This window comes from Lucilia cuprina, chromosome 3, assembly GCF_022045245.1.
Source record: "Lucilia cuprina isolate Lc7/37 chromosome 3, ASM2204524v1, whole genome shotgun sequence".
In the NCBI taxonomy this organism is placed as follows: Eukaryota; Metazoa; Arthropoda; class Insecta; order Diptera; family Calliphoridae; genus Lucilia; species Lucilia cuprina.
The window spans coordinates 35,958,426-35,982,147 of NC_060951.1; the positions used below are offsets into that span (position 1 = coordinate 35,958,426).

A 23,722-nucleotide genomic window follows, 5' to 3' on the forward strand; every position below is an offset into this window, starting at 1 on the left:
ATTGTTTAGGAAGTACGTTTGTATGGGGGCTAATTGAAATAATAAACAGATTTAAACAGAAAGTTTCGTCCTTGGATCGAAAGAAACGTTTCTCAAATGATCTCGAAAATTGCAATCTATAGTTTGATTACAAGGTTTACATGGACGGACAGACAAACAGACGGACGGACGAGGATAGTTAAATCACACTTAATTAGTGTAGTATATACAAATAGAAAAAGGAATTTCATAAGTAATATAAAAATACGGATTAGTCATATATTCCAGACCCTAATAAAACTATGTCATGTTCTCTTCCTATCAAAACAACTCTTTTGTTTCAATTGTTTACGTTACAAATTAATAACCAGGGCAAGGATTTTCATGCACTAAAAAATAAATAAAAATTTGCGCTTATAATATGCACTATAAAATGGGAAAATATGCACTAAAAATATGCACCAAAAAATATTTCCTTGTGAAGGCACAATATTAATAGATAAGTTTTGACAACAAATTTACAGGTTTTTACTGACTGCTTTATGTACTATAATATCACTTTTACGGAACCACGACCTCGAGAATGACAAATATAAAGACTAAGAAACCACTTTAAATAGTATATATTTAATTTCTGAAAGTGAAAAGCTTGATAGCAATTCTAATAAAATTTGGTGAATGAATGTATTTTTGTGTAAATTATATTTCTTTCGAATTTTATCGTTTGGTAATGTTTTTAAGTGAATTATGGATATGAGAGAGATGTAGAACAAACTTTCATCAAGTTATCTTTTTATATGGACACACAAATGTACAGATTCATCCACTGGGTAGACTTGAGAACCGTCTACCATCGCCCCTTTGTTCTTCAGAAGACCGAAGTACGATCCATCAATAAGCCGTAAACATTTTTCTTACTCACAGGGACACACTGTGGTAATTCTGATATGAACAGCGTAAACTCTGAACATATCTGGACAAGGAAGGAAAATTCAATGGTATCATATGTATATGATGCCTTTCATCCATCATAATTCAACTCAGCACACATCTCATTCATACGACACATTCATAAAAGAAAAACATACGACACATTTATTATTGGTAGGCGGCTGGGTGAGGCCGGCCGCACCCCACATTTATCCCGTACCATATACAATTAATACCAACACATTTCCAACGCTTAGTTCCACAGTTACTCCTCTGTGGGGTATCTGTTGTTTTCGGCAACAGAACCGAACTTATCTCGAAATATTGACTTCATCATGCATCAGTCTTTTAACCACAACTAACTCTCTCGTAAATTTGGGTTTCCCGAAGAAACCTCAACCAACTGACCAGCCAAGACATAGTCCTGCGGGCAACTGTACACTCGTAGTACCAGATTATGTGGTGCTCTGGTCTGACCTCTGTCAATATATGCAAGGACTAAGCCAAGCAGTAGACTGTAACCAATTTATCAGTCCCGGCCAGACTGGAGATATTGGCCACCTCTTTATACCCCAGGATTGCAATAACACCAAGGCGGAGGTCTCACCAAGGTAAAATGCCCCCGGGGGGAGACTCAACACAGATGGACAGACTCAGAAATTGATATAGAACCGATAGTTTGAGGACTAATATTTTTTTGGACGTAACAATTAGCAGTACAAACTCAAAATACATTCCGCAATATTGTAGTTTTAAAAATATGCTATAACAAGTAAGAGTGTTATATTCGGCTATGCCAAATCTTATATACCTCGTTTGACTCGAATGAAACTTATTTATGTCGAATTTCATATATAGGCGTTAAAGTGATTTTCTGAAGGGACCTTAATGGGTCGATCCTCATAAAATTTGGTAGACAGAATTTGGTTCGTATTAAAATTATATGTGTGGAATTTCATTGCTACGTAATTTTAAGCCATTAATGAGCGTTGCAGTCATTTTCTGAAAGAGACCTTATATGAGGGATAGGGTCAATCATGAACCGATCCTCATAAAATAGTGATTTTGGATCATAAGAAACTTACTTATGTCGAATTAATCAAGTTATGACTGTTTAAGCAGCTTTTCGAGCGGCCACTTGTATGGGGCTATCCGCAAACGTGGACCGATATTGCCCATTCTCAATACCAAACAAACCTTGCCTATAAGAAATATTTATGTGAAATTTCAACCCTCTAGCACTTTCCATTCGGACTTTATTGTGCTTTCAACAGACAGACAGACGGACGGACGGACAGACATGGCTAGATCGTCTTATAATTTAATAAGGACTTAGAATTTATATACTTTTGCAGGTCTATGACCAATATTTCGATGTATTACAAACGAAATGACAAAATCAATATACCCCTGATCTTTTTTGATGGTGGGTATAAAAATATTGGAAATATGCAAAATATATGCAATATAAAGCAAAATATGCAATTTATGCAATTTATGCATTTATAAGAAAATATGCAACAACAAATTTTTTAGCAAATTTTTTCGAATTCGAAAAGAAAACTAGTTAAAAGTTATTTTGAGTTACTGACTGAAATTATGCATTTACATAGAAATCCTTGACCTGTTAATAACAATAATAATAATGTAATTTACAAGAAGTAATTTAATTTCTTTTACTTATTTTAATTCCTTTTAACAAAATCTATTTTTTATCAAAAAAAAAAAAAATAATAATAAAGAAACGTGTAACAAATCACATTGTTTAGACGGGTTTTAATCATTTTAAAAGAAACAAAATGTATTTTATCAATTTGTTTTATTTCATATAATTTTTTTTTTTTTTTTTTGCCAAACAAGTACTAAATAACGGTTTTCCAATATTTTGTCGTTTACGTTTTTTAATAACAATTTTTGTTAACAATTTTTTTTTTGTTTTTGTCCATCATAAATTCTTAAAAGTCTGATAACCCATTCTGTTTGTTATCGCATCCCGAGTAGTACTTCAAATTCATGATTCTCAGTTATAGTTGTGAATTTTGTTGTTATTGCTTATAAGGTACTTGTGATATAAATATGTACGTATGTATATATGTAGTAGTAGATATACTAAATACATTCATAATAATTTCAAATATTAAGTATTAAGTATAATTTTTTTTTATGATCCTACTAACAATAGTTTTTGTTATTGTAGAGTTGTGTGTAATGTAAATAGATTAGGTTGCCTGGCATAATGCCGGTTATGATCAGGAAAATATGGTTTATTTGTTCGGAGAAACAATCAGTCTGCTGAACGCCGTTAACTGATATAGACGCGTTCACTTTTAAACTTAGTGAAAATTATATAGAATTTCTATTTCAAATTAAAGTAAATAAAAAAACAGTGTTAAAGAAAAAAGAAACGAAAAAGAACTTATATATCCTTTATACCCTTCTGTGTTATAGAGGATTAAAGGATTTTTGAAAATTTTTATAACAAACAAAAAAAAAAGTGTTAAAAAAAATATTTAAATAAATCACAACTAAAATGGCAGAAGAAAACGGTATTAATTTTTTAAATAAATTTATTTTTAAATTTATATTTTATTACCAAGTATTTGCAAATACATAGTTGTTTGCACAGAAACAAAAAAGAAAAAACATTTTGTTTTTAATTAACATTTTAAGATTTTATCTAAATGTGAAGGGAAAATATAATTATTAGAATTGTTTTGATGTGAAGATATAAATAACAACAAATAATTTATGAGAATTTTTGTTTTCGCAAAAAAAAAAAGTTATGAGAAGTTCAAAACCGATTGTGAAAAAGAAGTTATAGGAAGTAAATTAAAGGTGTCATATTAAGAATAGTGATTAGGAATAAACATCCGTTTTAGTAAAACAAATCAGAGTTTATTTTAGTAATCAGTCTGGAATAACCAGACTGTTGATTAACACATTAAAAGTTATCAGATCATTAAACTATTATAATGTCTTTAATACAAAATTTGAAAGCGATCGTAAGGTAATAAGCTCTTTCTTTTTATAACACAATCTAAAATTTAAAGGTCACTTAGAACGAACATTTTAAAAAAAATATTTTTAGTCTGAGGAACCTTAGGGGTTCGTATTCTACATTCTAGGATAAATTTTTTAAAATAAGTTTTAATAAAATCTTATTGATTGGAAATTATTTTCGATTAGATTGATGTGTATAATATAAGACATAAAATGCATCCAGACCGCTAAGATCCTATATTGCTCTCCGTTTTATGGAACATATTGCAGGAAGAACTTTCAAAACAAGGTTCTTGAGAATTGTAAATGGGCGACATAGTAACCGCTAAAATAACGCTGCTAAATTAGAAATTAACTTTGAGACCTTTAATATTTCTTAGAGGGAATCTCAAAATCTAATAGAGTTTCATAAGCTCTCAGCAAAAAAAGAACTTCCAAAGAAGGGAAAAAGAAGTGAAGTAGTTTACTCCATGGAAGTACTGAACAAGAACTGAGGAAGTGATGATTTTAACACAGGCTTGTCATAGGAGAGATGTTTTTTTATTTGATTTCAAATTCACTACATCTGAAGTCATTCTTAGGAAAAAATGTTGCTGTTGTTTTGTTGGAAGTTATTAATAAACTCCAAATCAACTGCATTTATTAATAAACTCCAAAATAAAATGGGTTTAATTAAGTACACAAAATATACGTTAAATTTTTAACAAAATTGGATTGTTTTCGCTTCTTTGGAAGTCAATAAACTCCACTTCTACAAAAGGTAAACACGATCATTTAGTGCTACTTTCGAAGTGGTGAAAAATGTTATTCTTTTGGAAGTAGTTCGTTGAATTTTTGCTGGTCTGTTGCTCAGTCCTGTGTATTGTAGAAACATTTGATAAACTTGACCAACTAGAGTTGGTCCAGGGAACTATTGTTAGTTATCAAACTAATTTTAATGGAATAGTTTTCTAGCTAAACTGATGAGAAAATATTTAAAAAAGATTTCTTGTAGGCATCATTTATTAATAGATCTCTATAAACATAAATATCTGTTGTTCTATAGTGTACTACTTATTCAAAGTTAAAGTTGACTCATCCGATCTTACAGATCTTTACCTTTTGAGGTTTTTCTAAAGAGATAATAGAATTGAAAGAGACAAATAATACTTGAAAAATATTAAACTCCTGATTGGTTCTAGTTGCAAATGAAATTATCATATTTCAATTGTATTTGTGTTACTTCCTTTTTAGAATTCTTTGAACTTAAGAACAAGTATTATTGAATGGAGTATTCAGGATAATACTCAATTGGCATTTATTATCTTTAAGAATTGTCAATATTAAAATCCGAATCCTTTTGAATACCAAAATAGACTCATGACTAGTTTATAACGAAACTGGTTGTGGTTTCAGCATTAAACGGTCCTACAAATTGTAAAATATAATTCAATATTGGAACCATTATTACGGATGTATAAACATATTTTCTGCAAGAAGGAATGTTCGAGATGACAGATACAGGGAAAAAACGGACAGAAAAGCAATATGATACAATCTTTCTTTCATCTGTGTACAGACATAGTTAGTTAGTTAGTTAGTTAGTTAGTTAGTTAGTTAGTTAGTTAGTTAGTTTGAAAGGAGGATGTATATACATCAAATCCGAAGAAATACACCTAGGCCTCTATGGGACCTCTTATGCGCTTCTTAACCAGTGTCTCAGGTGGGAATCGAACCCACCACCTTCGGTCTACCAGACTAGAACACTAACCACTAACCTACCGGAGGCCACAGACATAGTTCGGCATTGAGTATATCCGCCTTACAGTACAAATAACTGGTCCTATGACTACAAACTTAGGAAACCGCTGCCAATTCTAGAACTTTGTATAAAGCAACCATATTTTAAGGAGAAAGTTAATTGAGACTTGCCAAGCACTCACTAAATCTAAAGTAAAAAATTTCCTTTTGAATTTATTTACAATCATTTAAAACATTTAACGAATTCCCTCTTTTTCACGTTTGCACCAATTTAGTAATATGCCATGGGTTATGGTACATAGTTTCCGGTTTCAAATTTCATTTTAAAAAATATAATCTACAACAAAAATTTATTTATAACAACTCAAATAATTTTGCAACTTTCTAAGATACTATTGAATGACGTAGGTACGCGACACTATTTATGATGGAAATAACCCAAAAAACGCCTCTAAATATCTACCTTTAATACAAATATATGTATGTATAAATAAAACCAAAGACCTTGAATTAAAAAATCATAAATTTTTTTTCTTCAAACGATTGAAAGAAAATCGATAATTCTAACACAATCCTTAACAGCAATCAACACTAGATTGATAAGTTTAAACGAAAAGAAATTGCTAAATTTAATCTAAATTTTTTTCTAACAAAAAAAGCTATAAATTCCACTTAAAATACGCTTCAATACAAAATGATTACAGACTCATTCATGTCAAAAAATAAAAAAAACTAATCGGTATTTAGTTTTATCACCGGTGATAAGCCATACACAATCATTAGTTTTTTTTCTTCTTTTTCTGGTTTTTGTTATAGTTGAAAGGTGTTAAAGGTTTTTATCGCACGCTTGTCGTTTCGTTCGCTCGTCAAGATAAAGTCACAATCTGCGTAATCACTAACTAAACGGTGGTGCACAGTAAAACCAACAATAGTCACAGAAACGTTTAATAATGTCGAGATAAAAACGTAACGAAAAATATTTAAAAATGTATTTAGTTCAGTTACTGTTTTGTCAAAGTGACATTTTTTAAATATTAAAAAAAAAATAAAATTATACTCAGACAAAAGAGTAAACAATTACAAATTCCCACGTTAAAATAAACAAAATATATTTTTTTTATAACTAACTGTTAGATAAATTTATTTATTTACATTTAATCATTCAATGACTTCAATGACTTTGCAAAAGTACAAAATTTTTCCTTACAATGACATGTCTTTGCTTATTTGAGACAAATAAATTTACTATTTAAGAAATGATGTAGTTTCAGCAGCTTATTAGCTTTTAAAATGTTTTAATCACATCTTTTGTCAGGCAATATATTAATTGCTACAACTAAATCCTTTGATTAATACAAATTTATTTTTTTACTGATTAAGTTGTTACAACCAAACTATTTCCTTTTTCTATAAACATTCTTCAGACATTCTATTAATATCCAAGCGTTTTATGTAAAACTTTCTTCTATTGTAGAATTTATGACACGCTATTGTTGATTTATCAATGGTTGTTATCGTTAAATCAATTAATTATTACGCGTGTCAATATTAATCAATTACTTGATACAATAGATGTATATTTTACAATTATACAATGTCAATAATAATAAACAGTAGAATATATTTTAAGTTGGGCGATATTTATAGGGAATTAAAAAATCTTGTCTATAGTGTAGTATAAAGTATAGTCTACAGTCTAGTGCATAGTCAAGTCCATAGTATAGCCCATAGTCTAGTCCATAGTCTAGTATATAGTCTAGTCTTGTCTATAGTCTCTTTTATAGTCAAGACTATAGTTAAGTCTATAGCCTAGTACATAATCTAGTCTGTAGTCTACCCTATGCTATTCTATGGACTAGTCTATAAGCTAAAATATAGACAGGACTTAAACCTAGACTGTATACTAGACTATAAAATAGACTATAAACTAGACTGTAGACTAGTCTATAGTCTGGTCTATAGTCTAGACTATAGTCTAATCTGTTGTATACTCTATAGTCTAGTCTATAGTCTAGTCGTATCTAGTAAAATATTCTAGTCTAGTCTATAGTCTAGTCTCTAGTCTAGACTATAGTCTAGTCTATAGTCTAGTCTGTAGTCTAGCCTATAGTCTAGACTATAGCCTAGTCTATAGTCCAGATTATAGTCTCGTCTATAGTCTAGTCTGTAGTCTACTCTATGCTATTCTATGGACTAGTCTATAAGCTAGAATACAGACAGGCCTTAAAACTAGACTATAGACTAGACTATAAAAAGACTGTAGACTAGTCTATAGTCTAGTATATAGTCCAGTCTATAGTCTAGTCTATAGTCTAGTCTATAGTCTAGTCTATAGTCCAGCCTATAGTCTAGTCTATAGTCTAGTTCATAGTCCAGTCTATAGTCTAGTCTTTAATCTAGTCAATAGTCTAGTCTATAGTCTAGTCAATAGTCTATTCCATACTCTAGTCTGTAGTCTACTCTATAGTCTAGGGTATAGTCTAGTCTATAATCTAGTTTATAGTCTAGTCTGTAGTTTAGTCTGTAGTCCAGTCTATAGTCTAGTCTACAGTCTTTTTTATAGTCTAGTCAATAGTCTAGCCTATATAGTCTAGTCTATAGTCTAGTCCATAGTCTAGTCTATAGTCTAGTCTATAGTCTAGTATATAATCCTGTCTATAGTCTATTCTATAGCCTAGTCTATAATCTTGTCTATAGTCTTGTCTATAGTCTTGTCTATAGTCTTGTCTTTAGTTCAGTCTATAGTCTAGTCTATAGTCTAATCTGTAGTCTAGTCTATACTTAAGAATTACAAAAAGATAGTCTGACAACAGATTATATCCCTACCCACATTACAGAGTTACAATCAAGTGGCTAGTTCCATTAAACGTTTTTATATTTAAGCTTTTAATAGATGTCCTATTATTTTTCATCTAAATTTTTTATTAAAATGTTTAACTAAAACACCAAATGTCTTTTACATTTCGCAATTCTACTGTATAAAAACTGAAAAAAACTATATTGCACAATTAATGAAATGTTATCAACAACAAAAACAATAATAACTAATAATAAAAAAATATTGCTACAATTGTTGACATATTTATTGTTCCGATGTCCTGGTTTAAAAATAAAGATGATAAAATGACAAAGCAATCCAAAATGGTTTATCGGTGATAAATAAACAAGCATTTACAAGAACTTATTGCGATTGTCATTTGACACATGTTTTCACTAATTTATTTGTCAAATAGACTCATTGAACTATAACTAAAATTTATTACGCAGTCCACTGCCAATTTCAACTGATAATCTTTGATATTGCGCGGATACGAATGATTATCATACACTTATCCTATTATTATTCATTATTTATTATTTTTCGTTTTTTCTTTTTTGTTTATATATTTTAGCTTTTTTAAAACGCAAAAAAAAGATATATTAATATTGAATTTTATTATTAATAAAAGATTAGATCTTTTTATAGAATAAATAAATGATATTGCACTTTATAATAGATTTTATCAATGTTTTATATTTTTAGCTTTTGACTTCTTTTTCGCTGTAAATTAATAAAAATTGTGTTTACTTAGTAAAAATTGTGTGTTACTAGATAAAACTATAGACGCTAATTTCTTAGAATTGAATAAATTTCTAATAAATAATACATTAAAATATTGCCATCAAACGAGGTTAATTTTGAAATAGATGTGAATGTTTGGAAACATCATTTGAACTAGTAATTCAATCAATTTTATTTTAAATTCGCTAACAAAAGTTTCAGCAATTAAAATCATTGCTCTGGAATCCTGATCGGCAAAGAGCTTTGTTAAGAGCTTTCTTGTACTCTTAATTTCATTCGCATGTATTCTTTCTTACACATGTAGAGAACTTATTGTTTACTCTCTGCCGATGTAGGCTCTAGAACAGGACAAGGCAGAGGTCAAAAATTTGATATCTGACTAGTTTTGTTCGTTTTTTATACATGTGTAAGGATATGAATATGTGAAAGGACGAATACAAGAACGCTCATTGCGTTTCACTGCTCTAGAACTATCTTCTCTCTTCATAGAACAATTTTGGGGAAATATCGTAAAGAGAAAAAATTTTCGTAAATATATTTGAGAAAGTTATTTTCTCTTCTTAGAGAAATTTTTAGAGGATGTTTTTTAGAAATTATGTCTCTTTTTTAGAAGAAATTTTATTAAAAATTTGGCTTTTTATTCGAAGAAATTTTATAAAAAATTAGTTTCGAGAATATTTGTCTCTTTCTTAAAAGAGAAAAATTTTTTAAAAATTTTGTTTTTCTTTTTGGATGAAATTTTCTAGAAAACTTATCTCTCTTTCAATGGGAAATATTCTAGACAAAGTGACTCTCGTTTAGGAGGTACTTCTTATCTCTGTTAACAGTTTGTAAAAACTTTGTATCTCTTTCTCTTCTATTGCCTCATTACTAAATAGAAAATATTACAGAAAATTCAGTTTTTATAGGAAAATTTTGTGAAAATTGTTAAAAAAAAAACCCTTATCGGTTTTCAAGAGAAGACTTCTCTCCATTTTTATTGATAATAATCGACACAAACTCTTGGTTATTATTCTTTTAAAAGAAACTTTCCTGAAAGTTATTCTTTATTTTCGAAAAAGTTTTCCTCCCTCTTTAGTAGGACACATTTTCTCTTTAGTACACAATTTACTTTTTTTTTTAATTTAAAATAATCTCCATTTTTATTGATAATAATCGACACAAATTCTCGGTTATTATTATTTTAAAAGAAAATTTCCTGAAAATGATTCTCTATTTTCGAAAAAGTTTTCCTCCCTCTTTAGTAGAACACGTTTTCTCTTTAGTACAAAACTTTTCTCCCTTTTTGTACAATTTTCTCTCCATTTTTATTGATAATAATCGACACAAACTCTTGGTTATTATTCTTTTAAAAGAAACTTTCCCGAAAATTCAGTTTTTATAGGAAAATTTTGTGAAAATTGTTAAAAAAAACCCTTCTCGGTTTTCAAGAGAAGACTTCTCTCCATTTTTATTGATAATAATCGACACAAACTCTTGGTTATTATTCTTTTAAAAGAAACTTTCCTGAAATTTATTCTTTATTTTCAAAAAAATTTTCCTCCCTCTTTAGTAGAACACATTTTCTCTTTAGTACAAAACTTTTCTCCCTTTTTGTACAATTTTCTCTTTTTTAAATTTAAAATAATATTCTTCTCTTTTTGAAGATTTAGTAGAACACATTTTTTCTTTAGTACAAAACTTTTCTCCCTTTTTGAACAATTTTCCCTTTTTTTAATTTAAAATAATATTCTTTTCTTTTTTAAGATTATTCTCTCGCCTTCTTCTTAAGTAGATAATAGTCTAGAAAACTCCCTTATCTTCCTTTTTATAGGAAAATTTTGTGAAAATCGTTCTCCTCTTTAAAGAAAATTAAAAAAAAAACTATCTCTCTTTTCAAGAAAAGATTTCTCTCAATTTTAATAGATAATATTCACAAAAACCTCTGGGTTATTATTTTTTTTTTAAGAGAAAATTCCGAAAAATTAGTCTCTATTTTCATAGATATTCTTCTAAATTTTTGAGAAAGGATTTCCTGCCTCTTTAGTAAAAAAACATTTGTAAAACTTTTCTGCATTTTTGTAGAATTTCCTCCAAAATTTCAAAAAATATATTCTTCTCTTTTTAAAGAATATTCTCTGGCCTTATCCATAAGAATATGTTCAAAAAATCTACTCTTTCTTCATAAGGGAATAGATCTCTCCATTTTGATAGATAATATACAAAAGAAAATTTGTCTCCGTTTTCACAGATATTCTTCAAAATTTTCGAAAAGGTTTTATCTCCTTCTTTAGTCGATAATATTTGTGAAAACTCATATCCATTTTTGTAGAAATTTCTCTCAATTTCTATAGAAAATATTCTAGAAAGCTACCCGTCTATTCTATGATCAATAAGATCATTCTGAGAGAGAGAGAGTAAAATTCTCTCTAACTAAGAAAATAAACATAAATACTTAAATCTTATTTTTCTCTTTAATTTTAGGACATACGTCTGAAAATGGTACAACTCCAGAGACTACAGCAACTGAGACAGTTGCTGAAAGTACTCCTCCAGTTATACTGAGTGCAAAAATTGATGATGATATGGCTACCGATAAATCCCTAAAAACAGTTGAACCCCAAAATGTATCCGAAGCTGAAGGACAAGTTAAGGTAAAGGGAATTTAATTAACAAAAACTTTCTAATTCATTATTAATATGATTTTCTAATCGTTTACAGAAATTACCTTATCCCAAATCAGTTTTCTTTATTATCAGTAATGAATTTTGTGAACGTTTCAATTATTATGGCATGAGAAGTAAGTCTTTTTTGAGCTTTACACAAAAACCTCTTTTCTAATTTTAAAAACTAATTTTTGATTTACAGCTATTCTGGTTTTATATCTGAGTCGTCAATTACATTATAGTGATGATACCGCCACCGTTATTTTCCATATCTTTACTATGTTTGTGTATTTCTTGTGTATTTTCGGTGCCATTATTTCGGACAGTTGGTTGGGTAAATTTAAAACAATTCTGTATCTGTCGTTGGTCTATGTTTGTGGTTCCGTTTTGATTACTTTGGGTGCTATACCGCCTTTGAATTTGCCGGCTATTACATTTACCATGATTGGCCTGTCGCTGATAGCGCTGGGTTCGGGTGGTATAAAACCGTGTGTTTCGGCCTTTGGTGGTGATCAATTTAAGTTGCCCGAACAGATCAAACAAATGACTACATTCTTTTCGTTGTTCTATTTCTCTATCAATGCTGGTTCATTGATTTCGACAACGGTTACACCCATTTTACGTGAGGATGTTCATTGTTTCGGACAAAAGGAATGTTATTCATTGGCCTTTGGTGTTCCAGCTGTATTGATGGCAGTGTCTATTGGTAAGGTTATTGCTTAGAAGAGGGATTTTTTATAGGATTTTCTTTTAACCAAAATAATATTTCAGTTGTTTTTGTGTTGGGTAAACCTTTGTACAAGAGTAAACCTCCAGCAGGCAATATGGTTGTGCTGGTCAGCAAAACTATTGGTGTAAGTAATGATATACGATTTTTGCAAGACCAAGACCAAGATCATTTAATTTATTTAATTTTGTTGTCATTTTCAGAACGCTATTTCAACTAGATGGCATGAAAAGAAAACTAATCCCCGTGAACATTGGTTGGACTATGCCGATAAGAAATACGACAGACAATTGATTGAAGATGTTAAGGTTCTAATGCGTGTCTTGGTTTTATACTTGCCTTTGCCTATTTTCTGGGCTTTGTTCGATCAACAAGGTTCTCGTTGGACTTTCCAAGCTACTCGTATGGATGGTGATATGGGCTCTTGGGATATTAAACCCGATCAATTACAAGTTTTGAATCCTCTATTGATTTTGGTGTTTATTCCTTTGTATGATGTTGCTTTCTATCCGGCCTTGAGTTTGATTGGTATTCGTCGTCCTTTGCAAAAATTGACTTTAGGTGGTATTTTGGCTGGTGTTGCCTTTATCATCTCTGGTGTTGTTGAATTGAATTTGGAGGTAAGTGTTGTTTACGAATGTTTATAGTTTTAAAGTAATTTAACTTTAGAAAAGATTCCAAACTTCGTTCATTAATTTTTAACCGGGTAAACTCATATAAACATATGATCCTTCCACCTACAATTTGCATTTCGAAGACTAAACTATTTCTTTAAGAGTTCTATACTAGAATAGTTTGTGAACTTATCTAGTTTTTGGATTAATACACATAGTGATGGAGTATGTGGGCTAGACCATAGAGTCATAAATGGTCTAGTCTATAAACTTCGCTATAGACTAGTCTATGAACTTGTCTATTTACTTCTCTGCAGACTAAAATATCAAATTTTCAGATTTTTCCATCCTTACATCTATCTCATAAATCTCATTTCTTTTCATCTACAATATTCATTAACATTTTCCATTCTATACCTAAATATTACTCTAAATCCCTTATTTATATAAACAATTTCCTATAATCTATATTTCGATCCCTTTCTCTCTCTATCTTCTTAAACTATTTAGAAAACCTATCCCACCTTACCCACACCCTATACAGCTCAACTACGTATTTTCAATGGTGAAAATTGTGCCTACACTTTCAAATCAAACTTGCCCGGTTTAGATACGATCAATCTTAATGCCTATGCTTATTATGAAAACAAAAATATTCCCGTTACCACTGGACGTTTTGACATTAAATATAGTTTTACCAGCAATGATCCCAGTTGCTTTAGTTTCCCTGCCGATACCTATGCAATTGTCGACAATGAAGCTCATTCGCTATTCTTGAGTTCGAAAAATACCACTCATCCTTTGAGTTGGTTTAAGGATTACGTTAACAAACCCTCCAGAGGCAGTCCTTTGGGTAGAACTTTAAGTAATGTGCAACCTGGTCGTAATATTGTCTGGAAGATGGCCAAAAAAGATGCTATTGATCATGAGGAACCTGCTTATTTACATAATTTGACAGAATTCACTAGTGGTGATTATAAGATCTTTGTGGATAATGTTCAGGTTACTCAGACCACTTTGAAGACTGGTGGTGTTTATACCATACTCATCAACGAAGTTAATGCCCAATCTTATAATTTTAAAGTTATTGAAATTACCGAACCCAACTCTATGAATATTCTTTGGCTGATACCTCAATATGTGGTCATGACTTTAGGTGAAGTTATGTTTTCGGTTACCGGTTTGGAATTCTCCTATTCACAAGCTCCTCTTGCCATGAAATCCGTATTACAAGCATGCTGGTTATTGACCGTGGCCATTGGTAATGTTATTGTGGTTATTATAGCTGAGTTGGACCTATTCGATTCACAGGCCAGTGAGTTCTTCCTCTTTGCTGGTCTTATGTTTGTCGATATGTTGCTGTTTATGTTCATGGCTTATCGTTATAAGCCCAACAATCCTATGGCCACTTCAGAGACCACACCCTTAACTAACGACAATGAAGTAGATTCTAAACAAGATCTTAAAAAATTAGAGGGTATAGATAATAAGGCTGCTACAATTGATGAATAAGGAGGCATACTAATGACATATTTTTTCATTTTATGAATAATTTAGTACTTAAGTACAATTTTGAAGATTCTAATTTTCAAGAGTCTTAAGATTGAGCGGTATTAGTAAAATTTCTGTTAAGTTTTTTATATGTATATGTAATTTAAATTTATTCTTTAATATCCTTGATGGATGGTAAATTTGAAAAAAAAATAATTAAAACAAAAATAGTATTAAAAAAATTATGTTGAATTTTATTGAGATTCTAGATAAGTAAAGTGTTTTGAAGAAAAATTTTGCGATAATTTTTAAATGAAAAATTACAAAACGTAAGTGTTTTTGATCGGCAGTATTTTCTTTTCTATATGGAGGTAAAAATTGTATTTAATAGCAATAAATAAGTCACTAATTGAAAAAATAAGGAAAATCATATGATTACTATAAATCATTTTAAATTCATAACGATGAAACAAATAAAAACCTGCGATCACTTATATTTTTCAAAATATTTTCTATCAAAAGTGAATTTTTTATATGGAAAACCAAAAATCGGTTTTATATCCTTAATTAAAGCTTTATTAACTAATCTGTGGCTTAATCTATTGATCTACTAGATTATAAACTTATTTACAAATTAATGTATGGACTATGAGCAGGGATATGAAATAGTATGTATACTAGTATATTGTCTCTATTTTAGATAGCATATTGACTAATTTATAGACTAATTTATTGTCTAACTTATTGACTAATTAATGTATTAAGGTTTATTGAAAAAGTGAAAAAAGATATTTGAAATACATTTCAACTATAAAACATTGAATACTCGATTAGTATAACAAATAATATAAACTTCAAGTCTTCACACTAACACCCCCACTAGAATTGAAGATTCTTAATCCAAGATGTTGACGGCATTCATTAAACTTTCCAGCAGGTAATGCTTTAGTGAAGATGTCTGCGACCATATCTTCAGTACCAACATGGTTTATTTGTATAATATTGTTATGAACCAATTCACGAACAAAGTGATGACGAATGTCAATGTGTTTGGAACGAGCGTGGTATACATTGTTATGAGCTAAAGCTATAGCAAGGGTGTGAAGTTAAATTCGTCTGCCAGATACGTCCCACAACACATTTGCCGAATACGTTCCACATACCATAAAATTCGTTTTCAAATTAAATTAATTGATTTTTTAATAAAACAAACGCCAAATAAAATGTTTTTGTGAAAACAAGTAAAAATATATTAAAATATATTCCGAAAATAAATATGTAAAATAAAAATTAATTTAAATAAGTGTATACTCATAAAAAATGGTGGTTAAATATAAAATTTTCAAATGAAAAAAATCGACACTTTGAGAAGACATGAATTGGGGTACCGGCATAGTGGGAGTAGCCCAGGACTAGTTCTTTCCAAAAACATATTGTTTATATGCAATTCCAGCTCTGTATAATTTTTACGATTTTTCAAAAAACACAAAATTTTGCCAAAAATTCTGAAATTTTCAAGTGGCTCCAACGGGTATTTAGAGAAGACATGAATCGGGGTAGCGAAAAACTGGAAGTAGCCCAGGACTAGTTCTTTCAAAAAACATATAGTTTATATGCAATTCCAGCTCTGGATAATTTTTACGAATTTTTGAAAAAACATAAAATTTTGCCAAAAAATCAGAAATTTTCAAGTGGCTCCAACGGGTATTTAGAGAAGACATGAATCGGGGTAGCGAAAAACTGGAAGTAGTCCCAGGACTAGTTCTATCCAAAAACATATAGTTTATATGCAATTCCAGCTCTGGATAATTTTTACGATTTTTCAAAAAACACAAAATTTTGCCAAAAATTCTGAAATTTTCAAGTGGCTCCAACGGGTATTTAGAGAAGACATGAATCGGGGTAGCGAAAAACTGGAAGTAGCCCAGGACTAGTTCTATCCAAAAACATATAGTTTATATGCAATTCCAGCTCTGGAAAATTTTTACGATTTTTCAAAAAACACAAAATTTTGCCAAAAATTCTGAAATTTTCAAGTGGCTCCAACGGGTATTTAGAGAAGACATGAATCGGGGTAGCGAAAAACTGGAAGAAGCCCAGGACTAGTTCTATCCAAAAACATATAGTTTATATGCAATTCCAGCTCTGGATAATTTTTACGATTTTTTAAAAAACACAAAATTTTGCCAAAAAATCAGAAATTTTCAAGTGGCTCCAACGGGTATTTAGAGAAGACATGAATCGGGGTAGCGAAAAACTGGAAGTAGCCCAGGACTAGTTCTTTCCAAAAACATATAGTTTATATGCAATTCCAGCTCTGGATAATTTTTACGATTTTTTAAAAAACACAAAATTTTGCCAAAAATTCTGAAATTTTCAAGTGGCTCCAACGGGTATTTAGAGAAGACATGAATCGGGGTAGCGAAAAACTGGAAGTAGCCCAGGACTAGTTCTTTCCAAAAACATATAGTTTATATGCAATTCCAGCTCTGAATAATTTTTACGATTTTTCAAAAAACACAAAATTTTGCCAAAAATTCTGAAATTTTCAAGTGGCTGCAGCGAGTATTTGGAGAAGAAATAAATCGGAATACCAACAGAGCGGAAGTAAACCAGGACCTGTCTTTTCCAAAAATATATAGCTTAAATGCAATTCCAGCTCTGGGTAATTTTTTTTAAACATTAAGTTTTACAAAAATTGGAGTAATTTAAATATGTGCATAGCTAAATTATTTTCTCGTGAAAGATTGAATTCCAGGCAGTAAAAAACTGTAAAAACTTCACTACATCTACGAATACAATAAATGTAATTTTAAAAACTATACAATAGTCATTTGGAGTGGGCTTGGATTTCCCAAATTTTCTCAACATTTTTGCTTTTTTCGGCTTTTTTAGATTTATTGTGAAATATTTAGTTTTTTAATACATTTTCTAATATTCACATTCACAGCATTTGTGAAACCTTTAAATTTTAAAAATGTTTTTATTTTTAGGAAATTGGACTGACTTTCTAGATAAAGGGTCTAAGAAAATTGAAAATCAAAGATTTCACTATTTTTGATTTAGTTTAGGGTTTTTGAGATTCATTTTCCAATTGTCACAACAAATTCTAAAATATTACCTGTGAATGGTTATCGTGAAAGTTCAGTGCACTTTAACGTTCAAGTAGAGTCGAAGCGACTCCGTTTTAACTCTATTATTACCTGCAAAATTATATCCTTCAAGAATTTACATAAAATATATATAAAAAACGCGATCCTAACAACAAATTTACAAAAAGACTTTGTGTAAAATTTACACAATATTTTGCTACCTGTATCACTCTCATCATAAATTCTTAAAAATTATGAATTACTGTGGTATTTGTACCTATCCTGATATAAATTAATTCACAGTATTTGAAGTTAAACATAACCTTTTTGGTTTAATCAATTTAATTTTTTATTGTCGGTATATAAGCGATTATTAAAGTTTTTTTAATTTTACTTTTTTCCACACCTTGGATCCGCTCCTGAAATAAAATGTACCTAGCATCAAAAAGCATCGCTCTATAAATATTTAATTCCTTCAAACTATAATTTTTTAATTGCATTCCCATATAATCAAGCTCGCAATATTCAGATATTAATTGTTTTTTTATTTTACTAATTCGATATTTTTCAAAAACTATAGGCAACAAGTTAAAACATTACTGAAATGAAATTTCTTAAATTTTTTTTAAAATAAATTTATTTGCCAAACGATACGTAGGACTTAGAAGGGCTAATCTGTCAACCGATCTTGACAACTTTATTTGCCAAACGATACGTAGGACTTAGAAGTTACCTAGAAGAAGATTTTCGCTTTCTTAACTATTATGAGGCCATATATGAGCAATTGGCAAACATTTGTAATTTTAGAGTTACAAAAATACAAAAAAAAAATTTGATGGCATATTCAAAATATTTTGTGTGAATATAAACTGACACTAATACGTGATGAATCCGTTAGCGTAAATCATTTTGATCGAGGGGAGCTGAAGTTATAGAGGGTTTCACTTAATTATTTTAAAAAAATCTGTAAAATTGTAGTGTTTATATGTGTAATATTTGAAAAAAATTGCATATAATTGTAAAAATTATTCAAATTTAGCGCATAAGATTTATTTTAAAAAAATTTAAGAAATTTCATTTCAGTAATGTTTTAACTTGTTGCCTATAGTTTTTGAAAAATATCGAATTAGTAAAATAAAAAAACAATTAATATCTGAATATTGCGAGCTTGATTTATATGGGAATGCAATTAAAAAATTATAGTTTGAAGGAATTAAATATTTATAGAGCGATGCTTTTTGATGCTAGGTACATTTTATTTCAGGAGCGGATCCAAGGTGTGGAAAAAAGTAAAATTTAAAAAAACTTTAATAATCGCTTATATACCGACAATAAAAAATTAAATTGATTAAACCAAAAAGGTTATGTTTAACTTCAAATACTGTGAATTAATTTATATCAGGATAGGTACAAATACCACAGTAATTCATAATTTTTAAGAATTTATGATGAGAGTGATACAGGTAGCAAAATATTGTGTAAATTTTACACAAAGTCTTTTTGTAAATTTGTTGTTAGGATCGCGTTTTTTATATATATTTTATGTAAATTCTTGAAGGATATAATTTTGCAGGTAATAATAGAGTTAAAACGGAGTCGCTTCGACTCTACTTGAACGTTAAAGTGCACTGAACTTTCACGATAACCATTCACAGGTAATATTTTAGAATTTGTTGTGACAATTGGAAAATGAATCTCAAAAACCCTAAACTAAATCAAAAAATAGTGAAATCTTTGATTTTCAATTTTCTTAGACCCTTTATCTAGAAAGTCAGTCCAATTTCCTAAAAATAAAAACATTTTTAAAATTTAAAGGTTTCACAAATGCTGTGAATGTGAATATTAGAAAATGTATTAAAAAACTAAATATTTCACAATAAATCTAAAAAAGCCGAAAAAAGCAAAAATGTTGAGAAAATTTGGGAAATCCAAGCCCACTCCAAATGACTATTGTATAGTTTTTAAAATTACATTTATTGTATTCGTAGATGTAGTGAAGTTTTTACAGTTTTTTACTGCCTGGAATTCAATCTTTCACGAGAAAATAATTTAGCTATGCACATATTTAAATTACTCCAATTTTTGTAAAACTTAATGTTTAAACTTCTCCAAAATTTTTCTGAATTTTTTTTGCAAAATTTTATGTTTTTTCAAAAATTCGTAAAAATAATCCAGAGCTGGAATTGCATATAAACTATATGTTTTTGGATAAAACTAGTCCTGGGCTACTTCCAGTTTTTCGCTACCCCGATTCATGTCTTCTCTAAATACCCGTTGGAGCCACTTGAAAATTTCTATTTTTTTGGCAAAATTTTACGTTTTTTCAAAAATTCGTAAAAATTATCCAGAGCTGGAATTGCATATAAACTATATGTTTTTGGAAAGAACTAGTCCTGGGCTACTTCCAGTTTTTCGCTACCCCGATTCATGTCTTCTCTAAATACCCGTTGGAGCCACTTGAAAATTTCTGATTTTTTGGCAAAATTTTACGTTTTTTCAAAAATTCGTAAAAATTTTCCAGAGCTGGAATTGCATATAAACTATATATTTTTGGAAAGAACTAGTCCTGGGCTACTTCCAGTTTTTCGCTACCCCGATTCATGTCTTCTCTAAATACCCGTTGGAGTCACTTGAAAATTTCAGAATTTTTGGCAAAATTTTGTGTTTTTTGAAAAATCGTAAAAATTATCCAGAGCTGGAATTGCATATAAACTATATGTTTTTTAAAAGAACTAGTCCTGGGCTACTTCCAGTTTTTCGCTACCCCGATTCATGTCTTCTCTAAATACCCGTTGGAGCCACTTGAAAATTTCAGAATTTTTGGCAAAATTTTGTGTTTTTTGAAAAATCGTAAAAATTATCCAGAGCTGGAATTGCATATAAACTATATGTTTTTGGATAGAACTAGTCCTGGACTACTTCCAGTTTTTTGCTACCCCGATTCATGTCTTCTCTAAATACCCGTTGGAGCCACTTGAAAATTTCTGATTTTTTGGCAAAATTTTATGTTTTTTCAAAAATTCGTAAAAATTATCCAGAGCTGGAATTGCATATAAACTATATGTTTTTTGAAAGAACTAGTCCTGGGCTACTTCCAGTTCTTCGCTACCCCGATTCATGTCTTCTCTAAATACCCGTTGGAGCCACTTGAAAATTTCAGAATTTTTGGCAAAATTTTGTGTTTTTTGAAAAATCGTAAAAATTATACAGAGCTGGAATAGCATATAAACAATATGTTTTTGGAAAGAACTAGTCCTGGGCTACTCCCACTATGCCGGTACCCCAATTCATGTCTTTTCAAAGTGTCGATTTTTTTCATTTGAAAATTTTATATTTAACCACCATTTTTTATGAGTATACACTTATTTAAATTAATTTTTATTTTACATATTTATTTTCGGAATATATTTTAATATATTTTTACTTGTTTTCACAAAAACATTTTATTTGGCGTTTGTTTTATTAAAAAATCAATTAATTTAATTTGAAAACGAATTTTATGGTATGTGGAACGTATTCGACAAATGTGTTGTGGGACGTATCTGGCAGACGAATTTAACTTCACACCCTTAGCTATAGCTCCATTGTTGTCTGAACGTAGCTTCCAAGGTTTTGGGCTTTCCTTATATATTTCATAGTACAATGATTTTAGCCACTTTACTTCTTGACATGCTGCAGATAATGCCATGTATTCAGCCTCGGTTGTAGAGAGTGCCACAGTAGCTTGTCTTTTTGAATTCCAAGTTATTGCGGATCCTTGAAATAGAAAGACAAAGCCTGTTGTCGATCGACGGTTATCTTGATCATTTGCCCAGTCTGCGTCTGCGAATCCAGTAATTTCACCATTTGCTTCTTTTGAAAATTCAAGTTTTAAATTTATTGTGTTCTTTAAATACCTAAAGACACGTTTGACAGCAGCCCAATGTGCTTTTCCTGGATTGGCGTTAAACTTAGAGAGGGTTCCTACTGCATACGAAATGTCTGGTCTGCTTATTTGTGATGCGTACAAAAGACTTCCAACAGCTGTGCTGGTCTATGAATTAGGCTATTCTAGTCTATGGATTAGTCTATTGAATAATCTTTGAATTAGACCATAATCTGTGTATTGACTAGTCTATGAACTAGTCTATTAACTAATCTTTGGACAATGAACAAGATTATTAACTAGTCTATGGTTTTGTATATTGAGTCTATTGACTATAGATACGTCTATAGACTTGTCTATTTACTCATCTATGCTGCGGTACATTGACGAAGTATATGGACTAATTTTTGTACTGGACAAAATACTCTATGAACTAATCTTTGTGCTAGTCTATGAATTAGGCTATTAGACGGACTATTATGTAAATAATTATATGGACAAAATGATTGATATGGACGTATCTAGAAGTGATTTTTACATTTCATAGTTTATTGAATAGTCTACGGACTTCTCTATTGACTATGTACTAATATATGAAGTAGGCAATGGACAGTATATGAAATAGTACAGCAAAAACTAACAGAAGTTTATGAAGAAGACTATTGACCAGACTTTAAACTAGTCTATTGGCTAATCTTTGGATTACTCTATTTACTTACATATGTATATATTTAGGGCGGGTTTCTTACTACTCTGTTAAACTAGGCTTAACTGGCTGTTAGAATCTAACAGATTATATTAAAATAGAAACAAATTTAGGCAGACTTTAACCGTTGATTGTGTTTTTTTTAGGGCGAGTTTTTCTGATAAAGATAATCTTCATTCTTTGGTTAAACCTGGTTTAATATATGTTTCGTGTTTTTCAGTTATCAGTAAAGTTTAAATGATTGTAATTGGCCAATTAAACTCAAGTTATAAGTGAATTAACAAAAACAATAAAACAATGATTTCGGAAGAACAAAAACATAATATTTTAAGTAAATTGCAATTTTCTGATTTGTTTTTTTTTTTTTTTATTTATTACTGTTTTAAATGTTTATTTAACATCTTTCCAAAATTTTCCATTTTACAAAAGTATTGTTTGCAAAGAACAGCTGTTCATTGTTTTTTAGTGAAAACTTGGCAATACTAACGAAATTAACTGAGCTTAAATCTAAAACTGAAAAATACAATCATCGGTTAAAGTCAGCCTAAATTTGTTCCGAGTTTATTCTATCAGCAAGTTAAGCCTAGTTTAACCGAGGAGTAAGAAACCCGCCCTTAGTTATATACATATTTAGAATCAGTTAACTTTGTTAATATTGCCAACTTTTCACTCAAAAACATAAACAATGAACAGCTGTTTTTTGCAAATATCACCTTAGTAAAATGTAAAATTTTAGAAAAAAATATAAAAAACCATTTAAAACAAGAAGAAAATTACTATTCACTTAATATATTAAGTGTTTCTTCCTGCGAATTAATTATTTTATTGTTTTTGTTGATTGTGTGTTCTCACTTATAACTTATAACCTACACTCAGGACGGGTTTCTTACTACTCAGTTAAACTAAGCTTAACTTGCTGTTAGATTAAACTTGGAACAAATTTAGGCGGACTTTAACCGATGATTGTGTTTTTCATTATTGCATATAAATTCAGTTAACTTTGATAGTATCAAAAACATAAACAATAAACAGCTGTTTTTGCAAAAAATACTTTTGTAAAACGTAAAAATTTTGAAAAAATGTTAAATAAACATTTAACACAACAATAAATAAACAAATAAAACAAACCAGAAAATTGCAATTTACTTAAAATATTAAATTTTTATTCTTCCGAAATTATTGTTTTATTGTTTTTGTTAATTATGTTTTCTCACTTATAACTTGAGTTTAATTGGCCAATTACACTCAGTTAAACTAAGATAATAAGGGCGGGTTTCTTACTACTCAGTTAAACTAGGCTTAACTTGCTGTTATATTAAACTCGGAACAAATTTAGGCGGACTTTAACTGATGATTGTGTTTTTCAGTTTT

At 29.8% G+C, this 23,722-nt stretch overlaps 1 protein-coding gene across 1 annotated transcript; it reads left to right on the top strand.

Annotated features, from left to right (window-relative positions):
* The first annotated feature begins 3,212 nt into the window (after window positions 1–3,212).
* Window positions 3,213–15,016, top strand: LOC111676674 (peptide transporter family 1). The gene is made up of 7 exons (XM_023437644.2): window positions 3,213–3,455; window positions 11,675–11,844; window positions 11,912–11,990; window positions 12,059–12,562; window positions 12,628–12,710; window positions 12,787–13,203; window positions 13,708–15,016. The coding sequence occupies exons 1-7, from the start codon at window positions 3,440–3,442 to the stop codon at window positions 14,707–14,709; spliced, it is 2,271 nt and encodes a 756-aa protein (XP_023293412.2). The 5' UTR covers window positions 3,213–3,439; the 3' UTR covers window positions 14,710–15,016.
* Window positions 15,017–23,722: the final 8,706 nt, after the last annotated feature.